Source organism: Platalea leucorodia (assembly GCF_965183815.1).
Source record: "Platalea leucorodia genome assembly, chromosome: 6".
Taxonomy (NCBI): Eukaryota; Metazoa; Chordata; class Aves; order Pelecaniformes; family Threskiornithidae; genus Platalea; species Platalea leucorodia.
The window spans coordinates 1362343-1377594 of record NC_138828.1 but is presented as its reverse complement, the minus strand read 5'-3'; the positions used below and the strand labels follow the sequence as shown (position 1 = coordinate 1377594).

Genomic DNA, 15252 nt, shown 5'->3' with positions numbered 1-15252 from the left:
GTATGCTATCCTGAACTTAATCAACTCCGTATTATTAACTTGTTTATCACTTAGTTACTTACCCCTGCTTAATATTTAACCCCAGATCACCCAGACTGGGAAAGCCTTCGCTTACTATGAATACGATTAAAACATTGGGGAAGCTTCCAGATGCCAAAACTGCCTTGCCAGCTACCGGCATCTACAGCACGTGTCATTCTGTCAAAAAAAGGCAAAGTATTCTTCTGCTGCCTCATGATGGTTTAATGATCATTTGCTTTTTCATCTCCCTGCAGGTCTCAAAGCATATTAAATACGTACCTATGGCTACAGAAGGCAAATCCAAGCAAATGCTCACCTCACCTAAGAGTACATATATTCCTCAGTTGTCTCTGCCCTTCTCCTCACGCCACAGACGCTATACCATTTGAAAGCTATCGCTATGAAGAGCCATTTGGAAGAAAGGCAGATTTATTTTGCGGTGCACGGCCAAAGATTTTGCCAGTAAGTCTCACTTTACGCAAATTCTGTTGAAGGATGCCATCGCATACAACTCATCTCAATGCTTAACCATCAACCGATGCATCTGCTAAGTCATGAGAAGGCCCTCATCCCTTCGCCACGGACCATCGCCACAAAACCCCAGGGACTGTTCAGGAGAGGATGAGCCTTCTTTCAAGATCTGTAGGACTGCTGGATGGCACAGCTCAGCACGTAACCGCGGCTGCCCATCTTAGACGTTTTACACCCCAAAAACTTCTACCTACATGATGATACTCACTTCCCTAAAAATAAACACTATAGAAACAAAATGCCTGGCATAATTACTTGTTAATCGAGACACGCTCATCCTGTGCAATTTATCTCACAGAGATTGGATAAAATGTTTCTCGTATCAACTTCTGCAGAAATAAAATGCCCAGGGCTTCTTAGCCATGGAAAAACCTATCACCATCTTAGCCCAGCCCTTCCTTAAACCTATCAGACTCTTCCTTCCCTTTCTTCCTGCTCATTTTCATTTCTAACATAAAAGTAGATACACCACTTAAAAGCCAAACCGCTTCGAAATAAAGTTCAAAGAAAAGCTTTCAAACTTGAACGGACTTCTTTTGAGGACGCTATTCAAACAAAGCGGAAGCGAACGTTCAGCTTAGAAGGTTACAGCCTTAAAACTACTCAGCAAAGCAGCCCCATGTGACTATATATGCAAATAAAAAAGGGGCTTCAAGTCTCGCTTGGCCTTTTCCAGCGATACCTACCTGAGAAACCTAACGTTAAACGAGAGCAAGTTCATAACGCTTCCTTGCGCCGGTTTCAGCGTTACGTGGAAGCGGTGGCTGCTGTCGGGTTCAGAGGATGCCTCGGACGAGAGCGAAACGCCCGGGGCTCTACGGCAGCCTTCGCTTTAGCTGCACGCTCACCTGCTTTTCAAGATGATCTATTCCCGTGATCGGGAGTGCCAACAGCTCTCTAGCAGCGTACGAGCCAGAGCTCAGGCCTACCTCCACAGCCTCAGCCCGGCTGTGCCCACCGCCACGCTCTCCCGCTCCCGGCTCCCATCCGAATTGCGCCGGGGCACGTGTAAATGCCAGACACGGCGTCGAGGGCACCTGCAGCATTTCCCGGGCCTTTCCCTTCGGCAGCGCCCAGACCCAAACCACTCACGCCCAAAACCAGAGGCCAAGGCCGCCGCCGGCTGAGGCTCCCGGGGGGGAGCCTCCCCCCCGGGGCAGCCCCCGGGCACCCCGGCACCCCTCCCCGCACACACCGCCCGGCTCGGGAGGGCGGGCGGGCGCCGGGGGCCGCTCCAGGGAGGCTGAGGCCCGCGGTTCCCGCCCCGCCAGGCCCGGCCCGGCCGCGGCGCCCCGCCGTGCCCCGGGCCCCGGTCCCGCCCCGCCACGAGGCGGCCCCCGGCGGCGCGGTGCTGCCCCCTTCCTGCCTGTGCGGCAGGGCCCGGCGGGAGGCGGGGGCGGGAGCAGCCAGGAATTATGAAACCGGATCAGTAGGGCAACCCCCGGGGCCGCCCCGGCCTCCCCTCCTCCGCCATCGCCCCCCGGCCCCGCAGCCCCCCCGCCCCATCCCGGGGGACCCCCCTCCCCACCCCCGCCGTACCTCAGAGACCTCCTCTTCTTCCTCTTCCTCGTCGTCTTCCTCCTCCTCCTCCTCCTCGCTGCCGTTGTTGCTGCTCTCGCTGCCGCCGCCGCCGCTCTCGCTGCTGCTGGCCGGCCGGCCCGCCCGCCCGCTCCGCTTCGCCTTCGCCGGCGCCTTCTTCTTCAGCAGCAGGTCGCACACCCGCACCAGCCCCCGCGGCGCCGCCGACGCCGCCCCGGGCGGGCACGACGGCGGCGAGGTACCGGCGCCGCCGCTCAGCCCCTCCGGGGGACCGGGCCCCGCCGTGGCGCTCCCGGCGTCGCCGCCGTCCCCGCCTCCCTCCGCCGTCGCTGCCGCCGCCGCCGCGCCGGCCGCCTTCTCCATGGCCGCCGATCCGCCTCGCTCAGCGCCCGGTGAGGCGGGAGGAGGAGGAGGAGGAGGAGGAGGCACCCGGGGCCGCCGCCGCTCTCTCGGTCACCTCTAGCGCCGGCGCCGCGCCACTTCTCGCGATACTTGTCGCCGCCGCCGCCGCCTTCAGCCGCGGCGGGCGCCGCTCCCGCCGCAACGGCCGCCGCCCCGCGCCCGCCCGCCCGTTCCCCGCCGCCGCCGCCGCCCGGCCTCGGCCCGGCCCCGCACCGCGCTCCCCGCCCCTCCCCGCGCCCGCTCCGTCGCGGCACCCTCCCGGCGGCGACCCCTTCCGTGCGTGCCTCAGTCACCGCCCCGGCGCCGGAAGCGCCGCCGACGTCATCACCCGCCGCGGCGGCGCCCTGCCGCCTCTTCCCTCCGCTCTCCTCACCTCACCTCTCCTCTCCTCACCTCACCGCCGCCTCCGCTCCGCCCCCGCCGTCGGGGAGGCGGCCCCGGCCCCCGCCGCGGATGGCGGCCCCCTCTCTCCCCTCCCCGCGGGGCTGCCGCCGAGCGAGGCGAAGGACCGGGGAGGGGGGGGCCGGCGGGCCCCGCCGCCCCCGGCGAAGAGAGAAGGCGGTTTGGCGGGGCAGCGTCAGGCGGCGCGGAGCGGCGGGCAGGCCGCTCAACTGACGTTGAGTTGCTTCGTCAAACTAAGTGCCGGGAGAGCGGTAAGACCTCGGGCCTCGTCAGGCAGGGCTTGCTGTGGCGCAGCTGGCCTGGTTCGGCCATGCCGCGTGCGTGGGAGCGGGCGCAGCGCGCGGGAAACCGCCTCATGAAATGGCGAGCGCGCGACGGAGGCCTTAGCTCGACGCCGCCGTGAAACCACAACGTGACGTCTTTCCAACGACAAACCCTGTTCTTTCATACAGCGCGGGCTCGCTGTGCGTGCAAAGGCAACCTCCCGAGCCCTGTTTTAACAGAAAGTTGGCGGAGTTTCACAAAAAAAGTAGAATACACCAAGATGCCGGTCTCACTTTGACCATACGCTTTAATTACACCCTTTGCCTGTGTCACGATGTCGTGTTTCCTCCCTCAGGCCCCCCGCCACAGACTTTCATCCCTGACATGGGACGTTAATACTCAACTGGTTTTGTGTCCGGAAAAACACCGTCCCCTCCATCGATGCAGGTCAGGCCCTGCAGTGACAGAACCCTTGTGGCAGTTAAATATAGACAGTCGATGCATGCTCATTAAAGGAATGGGCTTTTATTTCCTTCTTTTTTTTTTAAACCTGATGGAAATTGGCAAGGAAAATGTTTTTAACCGCAGAAACACATGATCGTATAGATTGGCGATGGCTCTAATGCGCTGCTACGCCACAGATGTTTTGCAATTGCTGTTTCAAGCCACTAGTGTCTATTCCCCTTATATTTCAAAGAAATGCAAAGAGCTTGTCCTTATTTGGTTACTCTTATGTGTGGTCTTTTGTCTCATTTGGGTAACGTTGGAAAGCACCAGTCATGTCTGCAGCACCTCTCAAATGAAACACTGCTTTTAAAAAAAATCCTCAAAGAACTAACGCTCGTCATGAAAGCGAGTCTGCGCAGTTTCCCCCCAAATCTGCCTGTTCCTTATATCCCACCGAAACCCACCTCTTGTTCCATGCCTCTATACGATCTTAATAAAATGACTGCATTCGTGGGAACAGCGCCACTACTAAATTACAACATTGTTTCAAATTTTTCTGGCTATAACTGTAGTTCTTAACCTGTAATCTTCAGGTACCAGGTCTAAACTGAACGATACATTTATAAATAGCTCTGTAGATGACAGTTTGATGTGATCCGGGAGGAATAAACTGAATGTTCCAGCTGCCTACCTACTACTTCCTGGTATGACTCCACAAAAATCTCAAAAACAAAACAGCGCAAGATGCGCGACTGAGGCAGATCAGTGAGAATAGTGCTTTTGTCCTCTTTCGGCAAGTGCATTGATTTTTACTGGCTTATATCGAGATACAGGCACAAATGAAGCATTTCTTATTTGTTGTAATCGCAACAAGCAGAAACCAGAATTGTAAGTGAGTATAGGCAACCTCAGCCTTACCAGCTGAGTCTCATGGTGTGCGTGTGAAAAGGATGTCACTTTTTCAAGTGATTAGCCTGGAAAAGTGACCTAGTCTTCATAGTTTGATCCGAGAGGTGACTGACTTCTTTAAACAAAACGCTTCTTAGATTTCTTTGGCTGTACAAGGAGCCCGGCAGAGGAACAGATTGTCCAAATGCACCAAATTCACCTGCCTGGATTGAGGAAGGGCGGTTGCAGGAGTGGATTTTACCCTTTGAGCCGCTAGCAAGGAGTTGCCCTCTCTGTCCCTTTCCGGTGCGGCGTAAGGTTGGGAAATGGCATCAAAGGGTCGGCCCGCCACGGAGCTGATCTAGGCCCAGCGGGGTTGCGGTAATGCTCAGTTCGATTGGGTTACAAATCTGCATTTTGATACTGAGCTTCAGTGTTTGCACATTACTTCAAGTATCCATTGAAGTTGTTAGGCTCGGAAAGGGTCTTTGGAGCCATCTGGTCCAGTTCGTTGCTGATGAAAGCAACCGGGTTATTTTATCGCTCTGCGTTGTATTCTCAAGCCCTGAATCGGATGGAGTAGTTAGAAAACACCGCTTCTGTTGGCACAGGCAGCGTGGCCTATCTGAGACTATTTGTTCAGTTTCTTTTATGACGGTGAACTCTGTTCTGATCAAAGCGTTGCTCCTTCTAATCTTGCAACGTAGAGCAAGTCCTTTTCCTCCGTTTTTATAACATACAGTTTATACCTGTTCTCCCTACCACCCTTACTAGTTTGAGCCTTTTGTGAGTACAATAGCAATAAAAGCACTTGTGGTCTTTAGAGAAGCTTAGCGTTAGGTTCACGGGGCTTATAAGCTGGGGTTTTGTCATGGGCGAAAGCTGCTGACAAAAGTCACCTATCAATCTGGTGATGGTTTGAACGAGAGAACGCCCCGGGAAGGCGTGAAACTCCAGCTTGCATAACGGTGCTTTATATTTTGGAAACCCAAAATAAAACTTTCTTATAGATACCATGATAATCATCAAGACGTAAGGAGTAAATAATTAAGACGATTTTTTTTTGTATCCTAGTTTCCTTATGGGTGGCTGACCCAAAGCTGCGTTTCCTGTTCTTAGGGCTCTTAGGTAATGGGTTACATCGGAATGGGAAGTCGCTATAGGCCCCGATCAGTGAGGTAATACCTAACAAATACATTTCCTTTTGCGAGTCTGGGAGGTTCGTTAACTGCGGACATTCGGTTGTGTTGCTAGCATAAAGCTGCAGGAAAACTTGAGAAAAATAATAATCCTTCGTTATCCCTTTGATCTGCGACTTCTACTTCAATATTTATTCAGTTCCCTTCCGGTTATTGATTGCTCCACCGAACACCCAATATGCAAACCTGAGGTTTGAATCCAGTGAATGCTTTCAGGAACTGTCTCATGTGTCCCAGATTCTTTAAAAAGGTCTGTGGGACAACTCACATGTTTAAACCTACGCTGTGGAGCAAGCCTCTGCATGGATCTGCTTTCAGTTTCATTTATAACCGCTGGAAGCAGTATCATCGTCAAAGTCAGGAAGCATGGATATTCAGTTTTGTTTGCAAGTATAACTAATACAGGAACTGTAAAAAGTTATTGCTGGTTTGAGTTTCGGTAGCCCCTCCAACACACACACACACACGCACGGAACATGCATATTTTCGCACCCCGTAAGTCTGGCTTTTGCCTCCACCTGCCCTTCCGCCCTGATTTTATATGTGCACCCTCTCCCTCCAGGTTCGTACACGTGTCAGCTAATTCAGCCCGGCTGTGCTCTGTGCCATGCCACCCAGCGGGCCTAGACACGCTCTGTTCACACTCGGCTCTTACTTCATGGGTATGTTTTCAGCCTAGGAGCTCCTGAACGACGATCAGAACTTCCGAGATTATCAATTGAGGGCTGGAGAGAAAAAAGGGTGAAAGAAGGTGTCTCATTCCTGATGTGCAAAGATTAAATAGCGTAGCTTTTAACTTTGGTAACTTTTATTGTAAATGCACTGAAATGGCGCTACTGAAAGGCTGAAATAGTTTTCTTTGTGCAAAGGCGTGAATGTATTTTCTCTCCGTATTTGTTTTTGTGAAAACTTCTTGAATTTTTAACCCTAACTCCGGACTGCTACAACTACCACAAGGCAACCTTTTCCCGTTGTCTCACTCTAGCACCTTCAGTATTGATTCTTCTCTTTTTGTGAATACAGCTGCTTCAGTTGAGTTCCTGTAAGTGCTAAAGAGCGACTGACTCTTAGAAAGGGTGAACGCTGTCAGCCCAAAACCGCGCCCCCCACGTTTTTGTCTCTTCATGTCAAGACCGACTATGTCTAGTTTTAATATTTGTCCCAGTAGGAGGAGCACAGGAGGAGCGCAGAAGCTATACATCTCCAGATGAGATGATTATCCAAATGAAATTAATCCAAAAAACCAAATCACGCCATTCTCACTCGTTGTAGAATGAGTGAATTCGTCGGTTATCTTTGATGCGTACGGGTTTGCGGTTGTTGCAGCTTCTGTATGTGCTGCAATGTTTTTATTCCTATCGTGCTGGGAATTGTGAACCCCAAATGACCGTATTCCTGCAACACACGTACCAAGAGGAGTGGCTCACTGAACCTCCTTGATGCATAGCATTGTCTCAAAAAAAAAAAATGGAAGACCCATCTGAAACGGGGACAAGATAAACTAACATCAGACCATCGTTAATTATTTTAAACAGAAATAATAAAATTGAAGTTGTTCAGCAATTATGCGGTTTCTGTGACGTAAATTTTAAGGTTTGTCTAAAACACTCAGTTTTAATAACTGTAAATTACACGTGGAAAAGAATGATTAAAAATTGGTTTATGCAGCCACGGCATTTACTTTAAATTACATTTTTTTTAATATCTGTATTTCTCCCTTACAGCAAGTTTCCCGTGAGCGTCTCAATTGGTGTGGCCTTGTGACCGAAGAAAGTAAAGAAAACCCAGACGGATTCAGAATGTAACAAGAGCGGTGCTAGCCTGGAAGAACTGCTTGGAGCTACGGCAGCCCTGTTCGTCAAGGGACAGCACCTCTATACGTGCAGAAGGTAAAGCATTTCCATTAATGCTAACACTTGAATACACCCAGTATGAAGGCCTGTATGGGATTGATTTCTGCCTACGTTTGGCATGGTACGCCAGGTGATTTTGCCATTTGCTACGCTTACCTATCTATCATCAGTGTCTGTTTGAAATACATATATATCCAGCTTCAGTGTCCTGAAAATTATTTGTATTCCATCTCAGATACTGATATTGCATGTTTTGGTAGTTGCCCTTAAACCTTAATGCAAGACCATGCCAGCTTTGACCACTTCCTCACGGGGAGGACTGGGAAAGTAAAAACGAGTCCAGGAAGCAAAACCTTTTAAAGATTGATTCGTTGAAGAAACATGCCAGTGCTCTGTTAAAAAAAGAAAAAGCGCAGTTGTTCCACAGTTAAGTCCTTGCTAACAAAGACTACCCTTCTCCTTGTTCCTTCGAGTGTTAAAAATGCAATAATGGCACAAGAGTCAATAGTATATATAATACACCGCTGCTGTTTTGGGGCTGGAAATTCAGAGTTCTAGTTAGAGATACGAGACTTGGAGACAGTCTTCCTGTCAGAGCACTGCAAGGAGAAAACCTACAATTTAAGATAGCGCTTGGGAAATCTGCGTACCGCGTCGGTGATACAAGAGGATTGACTCTGACAGAAGACTGGGCTGAAACACTGGTGGCCCCGCACAGACATTAGGCAGGCATCCTGATGAGGCAAAGGGAAGCAATGCCTTTTCTATTAAAATTAAGGTTTTGATGTAAGTTTTGTACTTTGTTTTTTTGGCGATGAGCTTTACAAACTAGTCACTATTTTATACCCTTCTCTGTAGTCCCAGTTCTGCCCAGCATATAACAGTATTTTGAACTTGAAATTCTAAAGGCACGATTACCAAACAATTGACCTAAAGTGTTAAGCTAGAGAGACGTTTATTCTGTAATATATTTAGCACTTCAGGACTCTCTATCTTCTTTAAGAAATGGCTTAAGCACTTGGAATCCTAAAACTTCTTAGTACTCTGTGAGACTTGCATTTTCACATGCATAAAGGATTTTTGAAAATAGGTTTCAGGTTCCTAATTTGCTTCACATGCTTTCACAAGGTTTACCCTGTGTGAGTAAAAATTTGAAAAATACCATTGCAAATTGAGGCAAAGATCATCTGGAAGAGATTCAGGATTTCTTTCTGATTCTCTTCAAGTGGTGTAGAAGATGATAAAAATAGAAGAAAACCAAGACAAATCATAAGATAAAGAGAAGGTTTTGTGTATTTTATGTATAACGGATCTGGAATCGAAAACCGTGAACGAGACCTCTCAAGCCAAAGCCACCTGTATTTGAATATCAAAGTTTACTTGTCAAAGTACTGTTTTGTTGTCTGTTGTTTTGGTTTTTTTTATTACTGACGTTTAAGGTATCATCAACTGTGGACTACACGAGAATCAGCTAGGAGGTTAAACATTTCTTACATTTTATGTTTTGCTTGAGTCCTGCCGGTCCATAATGATAATTTCTATAGTAACCGCTTTTTAAGTAAACAATTGATTAGTTCTGAAATTAGTCCTTGAAATTGCTTCTCTTTGCGCAGCTCAGGAGATCTCATGCAAGCGGCCTTCTGCTGGCATGCAGAACAACAAGGTTCAAGCTGTTGCTTTTCTATCTTCATATAAAGCGTGCCTAGAAAATATTTATGCTACCAGGCTAGTTGACCTCTGAACAAGAAAGGGGGTGAGAATCTCCGTGTGAAACTTTGTAAGATCTTGCTTTCGGTGAGGGCAATGGAAGAAATTTCTTCGATATCTCAAAAAGGTATGTCAAGTGGAAGAAAAAAAGGTTTCGCAGAGTTCAAATGATAACTAGCAAAATTGTTTCAAAGCCCTCAAGCGTCTAAGGTGATCTAAGTCCCCCCAGGATCCCGTGGAGCCTCTGTTTTTCAAAACAGAACCTGCCCTACCTTGTTTATTGTCTGCTATTCTACTTACTGGCTCATGTTATTTGCCGTTTTGTCTTCGCTTCGATGCGTTTCCTTTCACCAGCTATATATAGCTGATTCCTGATCTCCTGTCTTAGGGGGAGGTTGGGAAATGTTTTTCACAAAAAAGAGGAAAGATCAATCTCTCTGTTATTTCAGTTTGACACAGTAGATGGAGCTAGAAGCTGGCGATCCATCTTCATCTAAAACTAGTCAGAATTGAGGGCCGTGAATGACAAATTCTTACTCTTCCCAACGGTCTGGAAATGAAATTTTACTAAAGCATTTGATTCTTAAATATTTATGTCCCTAAAAATAATTTTTTTCCATTCAACAGTAAATATAAAGTGATTTTTATTTTTTCATTTATTTCCAGCAGGCTAAACAGGGATTTTTTTCTTGTGTGACATTTACAATGCCATTGATAGTACTACAAGCTAATTAGAAAGTTAGGTGTTGCCTTGAATAGCTTTGTGTTCCTGAATTAGCGTCCTTTTCAATAAGCATTCCGTGTACATGGGAGGAAAAATGCTGATGGGGCGAATTTTCATGTTGTCACCTGTCATTCTCTTATTTTCTCATGCATGAACATGAATTCAGTTGCGTTGCTAAGTGAGGAGGTACCACTAGACAGTACTTGAAAAGAGGGGTGCAGTAAGTCACCATACACGTTTACCTAGAGATGCCTGGTGAGCAAGCTTATGGGGGTGTTGAAAGATAAATCTGGATCATTTATTCTCATCCATGAATTTCGATGCCCGGGCTCAGCCCAAAACACCTGCTTTGTTTTCCGAGGCGTGTGATTTCAGTTATACACAAGGCAATACTTTGCAATACTTAACGCTGTATTCCAGAAGTCAGTTGGAACACAAACTCACAAGCTTACCTTCAGACATCGCTACAGTCTCTCCACGTTGGGCAAAGCTCTTAAACGCCACTTAACTTCAGGGAGGTTTAAAACATCTGCTTCAGCGTACTTGCGTTCAGCAAAGCGCTTTGCACGTAACCTCTACGTACCCTAATTCCAAATCTTGCACACCTCTTTGTTAGCTAGTGACTGTTACTAGCCAGAAAAGCTGTTCGTAATGTTTGGAATGCTAGGCTTTGTCAGTGTTACCTAGTATCTTAAAGAACTTTTCACATTCTATGCTTCAAAAATCTTTCTTCAGTTTAAAAAGACTCCTGTAAGGACAATGAAAACATTTTTCGATAGAAGTACTTCCAGCAGTCTTACACAAATACTTTGCAATAAGAGCACCAAATAAAGCGCACATCCTTATTAATCAACAAGTCAAGGTTTCTCTTTGTTATTAATCAAAACCCCAGTGACAGCTGATCTTTTTGTTCTATGCTTCATTATGGCAATTTTCTAAGACCGTCACTGGAATATTAGATGTGTTTTTTTCTTTTAGACTATTCTAAATAAGGTACATTACTTACCCGCCTGTGTGCACTGTCAGTCCCGAGCAGATACACCTCAGTTTTGTTAAACAGATTACGTTAGAGACACTAGCTTACCTCCTGACTATTCTACTCTGAATTTTAATCTGTCATGGAACCATTTTCCTATGTTCTGCTCGTTTCTTGTCAGCATCTGTATGCGTTAGTCAGAGAACTTGCAACTGCAATGCATTGCAGATAGATCCGCGCGCTGTTAGCTTTTGGCTTTTATTGTATTTTTGGATTCCAACAAATACGCATCCACTTTTAGCAGGCAGCTATTGCAAAAATAAGGCTTCTTTAGCGTGAGATAGTCATGCTAACCAACGCAACGGTTTTACGTTACATGTGTTGCGATTTGTTTCGACCGTTGACAAGCTAGGGAAGGCTATTCCAAACTGTTCGTGCTGCCGTTCAGCCTCCGACAACGACAGAGGCAAAGGTCCACGTCAGCCTCCCGGAGGCCTCCTCCTTCCTCAACTGCGATCGGTAAAAGCGTTCCCAAAGTGTGGTCGGGAGCTTGCGCCCAGGTGCTTAGCTGGCCCAGAACAGGTTTGATTGCAACGATCAGATCCTTCCAGAGACCCGATTTGGGGAAATGCGTTGTCTTAGGATACGGTTTTCATCCAGAATGTGAAAAAGCTGTGTGATGATGCCTGACTCAACCACGGTGTTAGGGAGCTGAAATTCGGAATGGGTACGTTATAAAAAAATCGGTTAGTGTGGTAGCGGTAGCTTTTTTTATACGATGTCTGCTATAAAGCATTTGAGTTTAGGGGCATTCAACATGACACTTAGCTACTAATAATTCTAATCATTAGGTGACAACTTTGCCAATGAAACTGTTGTGACATCTGTGCATTCAGAGACCTCTGAGCCTGAGAAAGCAGTCTGAGCCAAGATTGCAGCTCTTTAAAACGTTTTTGAAAAGGAACAAGAAAATCTCACCTCCTGGCTGGAAGAAAGACCATTTAAGAAATCAACAGACAACAAGTTTATAGCTGAATCCTTCACTTCTTCGCCCTCCTATAACTGTATAAGCTATTTTTGTAGTTCAAATGGAATTCATCTGCCTTTTCTAACCAACACATGATCATTGCCTACAGTGTTTTAACGAAGTTCAATTTCAGACAGCTTCGCTCTAAAGGAAACTGCGACGATGTAGAGCTAAGGAAAAAATCAGGTGCTTCCCTGTACTGTGGTTTCTGCTCGGCGTTTGACAAATATCTTGTGCTGTGTGTATTCCCCAACGCCAAACGAGAGGAAGCTAAATGTTTTTGCTACCAGAGCGAATGCAGGAGCTGTATGGATGTGAACGCTGGTTTCCCTACACATTGTTCTGCTTCTCTCATTTAAGATATCCCTTAGTGACCACATTTTTAACAGACGCTGTGATGACAGGGACATTAACTACCTGTATATTTGTCTGTTGTGCGTGTCGTGCGTATTCACAGAAACGCACAGGTAAGAGTGAACCGCTGGCTCTGCAGGCCTGTATAAAACCATACAGGCCAAGTCAGCGGTTCCCAGCATCAGTGTAGCTCAGATAGAGTAACAGTATTTACGTTTCCTTAAGTCTTTTTCCTAAGAAAAAACTGGATAAAGTCATGACATATTGAAGTGGTATTTTATAACTGAAGAATGGACAACATTTCTTCAAGGAGCCTTTTTCCGTCGGGCCACTGCTAGGTATTGGTAGCGCTCCCACAGAGCAGAACGCCAAAGGCCCTGCCGGCCCACTTAGAAAAGGGAAATTGCACAGATGCACCATCTTTATATATTTCATTGATGTGTTATGCCCCTAATATCATCATCTGATGCTTGCTGAAGATAACTGTTTGAAGTAGCAAACGTTTCTGCAAATTTCTAAAATGAAGAAAATATAAAAAGGCTCAGCCTCCTGAGAAGACTGCCATTCTTGGGCACCTCAGGATCTCTCTGTTGGTACCATACAGATCCCTTCTGAGAGCCAGTCCTGACTGCAAATATTTGTGCTATAGACGGATAAATCTTACCAAAGTTAAGAGAGGAAGCAGACGCAAAGAGATCGAGTGAAGCAGAAATGGTCGCACAGAACACTAACGGCAAAGCCAAGCATGGGACCTATCCATTGCTTTTTCTCTCTGGGTTTGTTCCTATGTTTCTGCCTTTGACCGTTTGCTACGATCGGTAGTTTGCGGGGTTATTTCAGCAGTATCGGGCTGATCGTTTCTAGCCACCTCTAGTGTGCAATTATAGATTCAATGGTTTTTACTTACAGCGGCCTGAATAAAAGAGGGCAGAAAGTACAATTAATGGAAAGCAAACTCTTACCCTGGTGTAACAGTAGGGCCTGACTGCTGCAGCACTTGTCCAGCTAGCATGAGTATTTGATACCTAGATGGTTTTAGATGTTGCTGAGGCGTTCTTATGTTTTAGCGGCTTTCACCGGTGCAACAAAGTACGGAGAAACACCTCGCAAGCTTTTTATCCTGGAATAGTTAGTCACTGAATGGAAATAGTTTTGTAGCAACGATGTCTCTGAAAAACCGAAATAGCAGCCCTGTCTTTGCCCACAGGAACATGACGTTTCTCTCAACCTTGGGGACCCCGGCTTCTCTGTGCAGAAGAGTTTTGCTAACAGTAGGTGGCATACTTCTCCCGCCTGGGGACTTCGAAAAGGTTTGTTGCATGTTAATCGAGGCTATTCTTATCGAATGCTGGTACCCGTTTCCTTCAGGACACATAGCGGCTTTCTCTGCCAGAGCTCTCTTTTAGGAAGGGATTAGGCTTGAACATCGGTTTTAGAGTAATCTCAATAAAACCTGAGATAGACCTGCCTTTTACGGTCCGTACCCGTGCCTCCTGCGTTTACGCCAGCGCTCCTCCCAGCCTGTGCTTTCCCCACAGCTCGCTGCAGCGGCCTTTTCGTCTATCGCCGCTGCTCCATCGGCACTAGTCTTCACCTGCGCTTTTGAGGGGCTTGCTTGGCCTCACGTGCAGGAGGTAATTAAACCCATATTAATTCTTTGCTGTGTGATGTAGACGTTTCCTGCTCTTCTGCTAACCAGACTAAAAATACTTGTGCAATTTGGTGTGAAATAACTTCCTCAAAATATTGCAGAGAGTGTCTAAAGTCCGTATGGAAAGATGCAAGGTACGGTATCTCTTGGCAGTTTTGTAAATTAAACCCCTGCCTTCCAAAACCAAGGCCTAATAAAAAGCCTTTTGCGTGAAGGACAGCATCCCGCTTGTAATTGTATCCACTTGTGTAAAATAAACTGTTTCTGCACCATTCGTGGTAACCAGTGTCTCTGCTGGAGCTGAACCTTGCGTACATTGTTGACTTCAACGGGGCTATACACTGTGCACACATTTAGGCGTACTTGTAATTCTTATCTTTGAAGATCCACTGGTATAAAGGCTTGCTTGCACAGCCCTCACGGCAGGCTAAGGATTTTAATTTTGACCTGACGTGAATGAATCTGTGATTTTAGATGTTACTTTACTCAAAAAAAAGTGTGATTATTGCTTGATTATTCAGCAGTTTCTCATCTTCTTTTCTTAGCTATCCAGTTCGCTGGTCCCAGCTGGGGTAAATAAGCAGTGCACTTTTCAGAAGCACACAGTTTTATCTACCTCTGTTTCCAGTGAAGTCAAGCGAGTTTTAGCACTGACACTGACATGACCACAATTAGGCCAATGCTGAATATATTTCAAAGTCCTTCACTGAGGACCTGATAACCTTACTGAGTTGTCAGCTGCTTAGGCAATATCAGCACCCAATAGATAGGAGTCTCTGAGTTGTCTCATCTGTCCTTACCCAACTTAAAGTGCAGTTATATAGTAAAAGAAGGAAAGGAGTACTTGATTTTCCTTTCAGAAGTGGAAGTAGATAGATTGCCTCCTTGATAACCAGGAATGAAATAAAATAATAATCTTTTTCTCGGGGCGGGGGAACCACCCTACACAGAAATTCCTTGGGAAGCCTAGTCTAAATTTCACCTTCTCTACACAATAATTTTTAGTTCCAACGTTACATCATTCTGTATTGAATTTTATGACCAGCTTGATCATGAAGTTTTCTTTTTGTGGGTGGCAAGATAAAATGACCTAAGTCCACGTTAGTGGAGTTTTTGTTTGTTGCCACACGGTACAACAACCGTGTGTTTTCTCAAAAGAACAGAAAATTCAGTGCAAAGTTTCATGAATAAATGCCACGAGGACTGATAAAAACACATGTTATCAGTAAAACAGTGAAGGTTACTAGCCGAGGGCTTCCGCATTTCT

General features: G+C 46.8%; 2 protein-coding genes across 9 annotated transcripts in view; one reads left to right on the top strand and one right to left on the bottom strand.

The window, feature by feature from the left end:
• The window catches only part of ANKRD17 (ankyrin repeat domain 17), a 95982-nt gene extending 93378 nt beyond the window's left edge, over nt 1–2604 (bottom strand). For 3 of the 5 annotated variants that reach the window (XM_082316187.1, XM_082316184.1, XM_082316186.1), the window contains exon 1: nt 2092–2604. In XM_082316187.1, coding sequence (XP_082172313.1) covers nt 2092–2454 — 363 coding nt within the window. In that variant the 5' untranslated portion in view covers nt 2455–2604. The remainder of the gene's footprint in view (nt 1–2091) is intronic. The other 2 variants (XM_082316188.1, XM_082316189.1) reach the window with 1 other exon arrangement.
• Nucleotides 2605–2866: 262 nt separating this feature from the next.
• LOC309591980 (albumin-like) overlaps nt 2867–15252 on the top strand; it is a 38619-nt gene continuing 26233 nt past the window's right edge. For 3 of the 4 annotated variants that reach the window (XM_082314995.1, XM_082314994.1, XM_082314993.1), the window contains exons 1-2: nt 2867–3146; nt 7418–7582. The gene's annotated coding sequence lies outside the window, so the exon portion shown is untranslated. The other variant, XM_082314996.1, reaches the window with a different exon arrangement.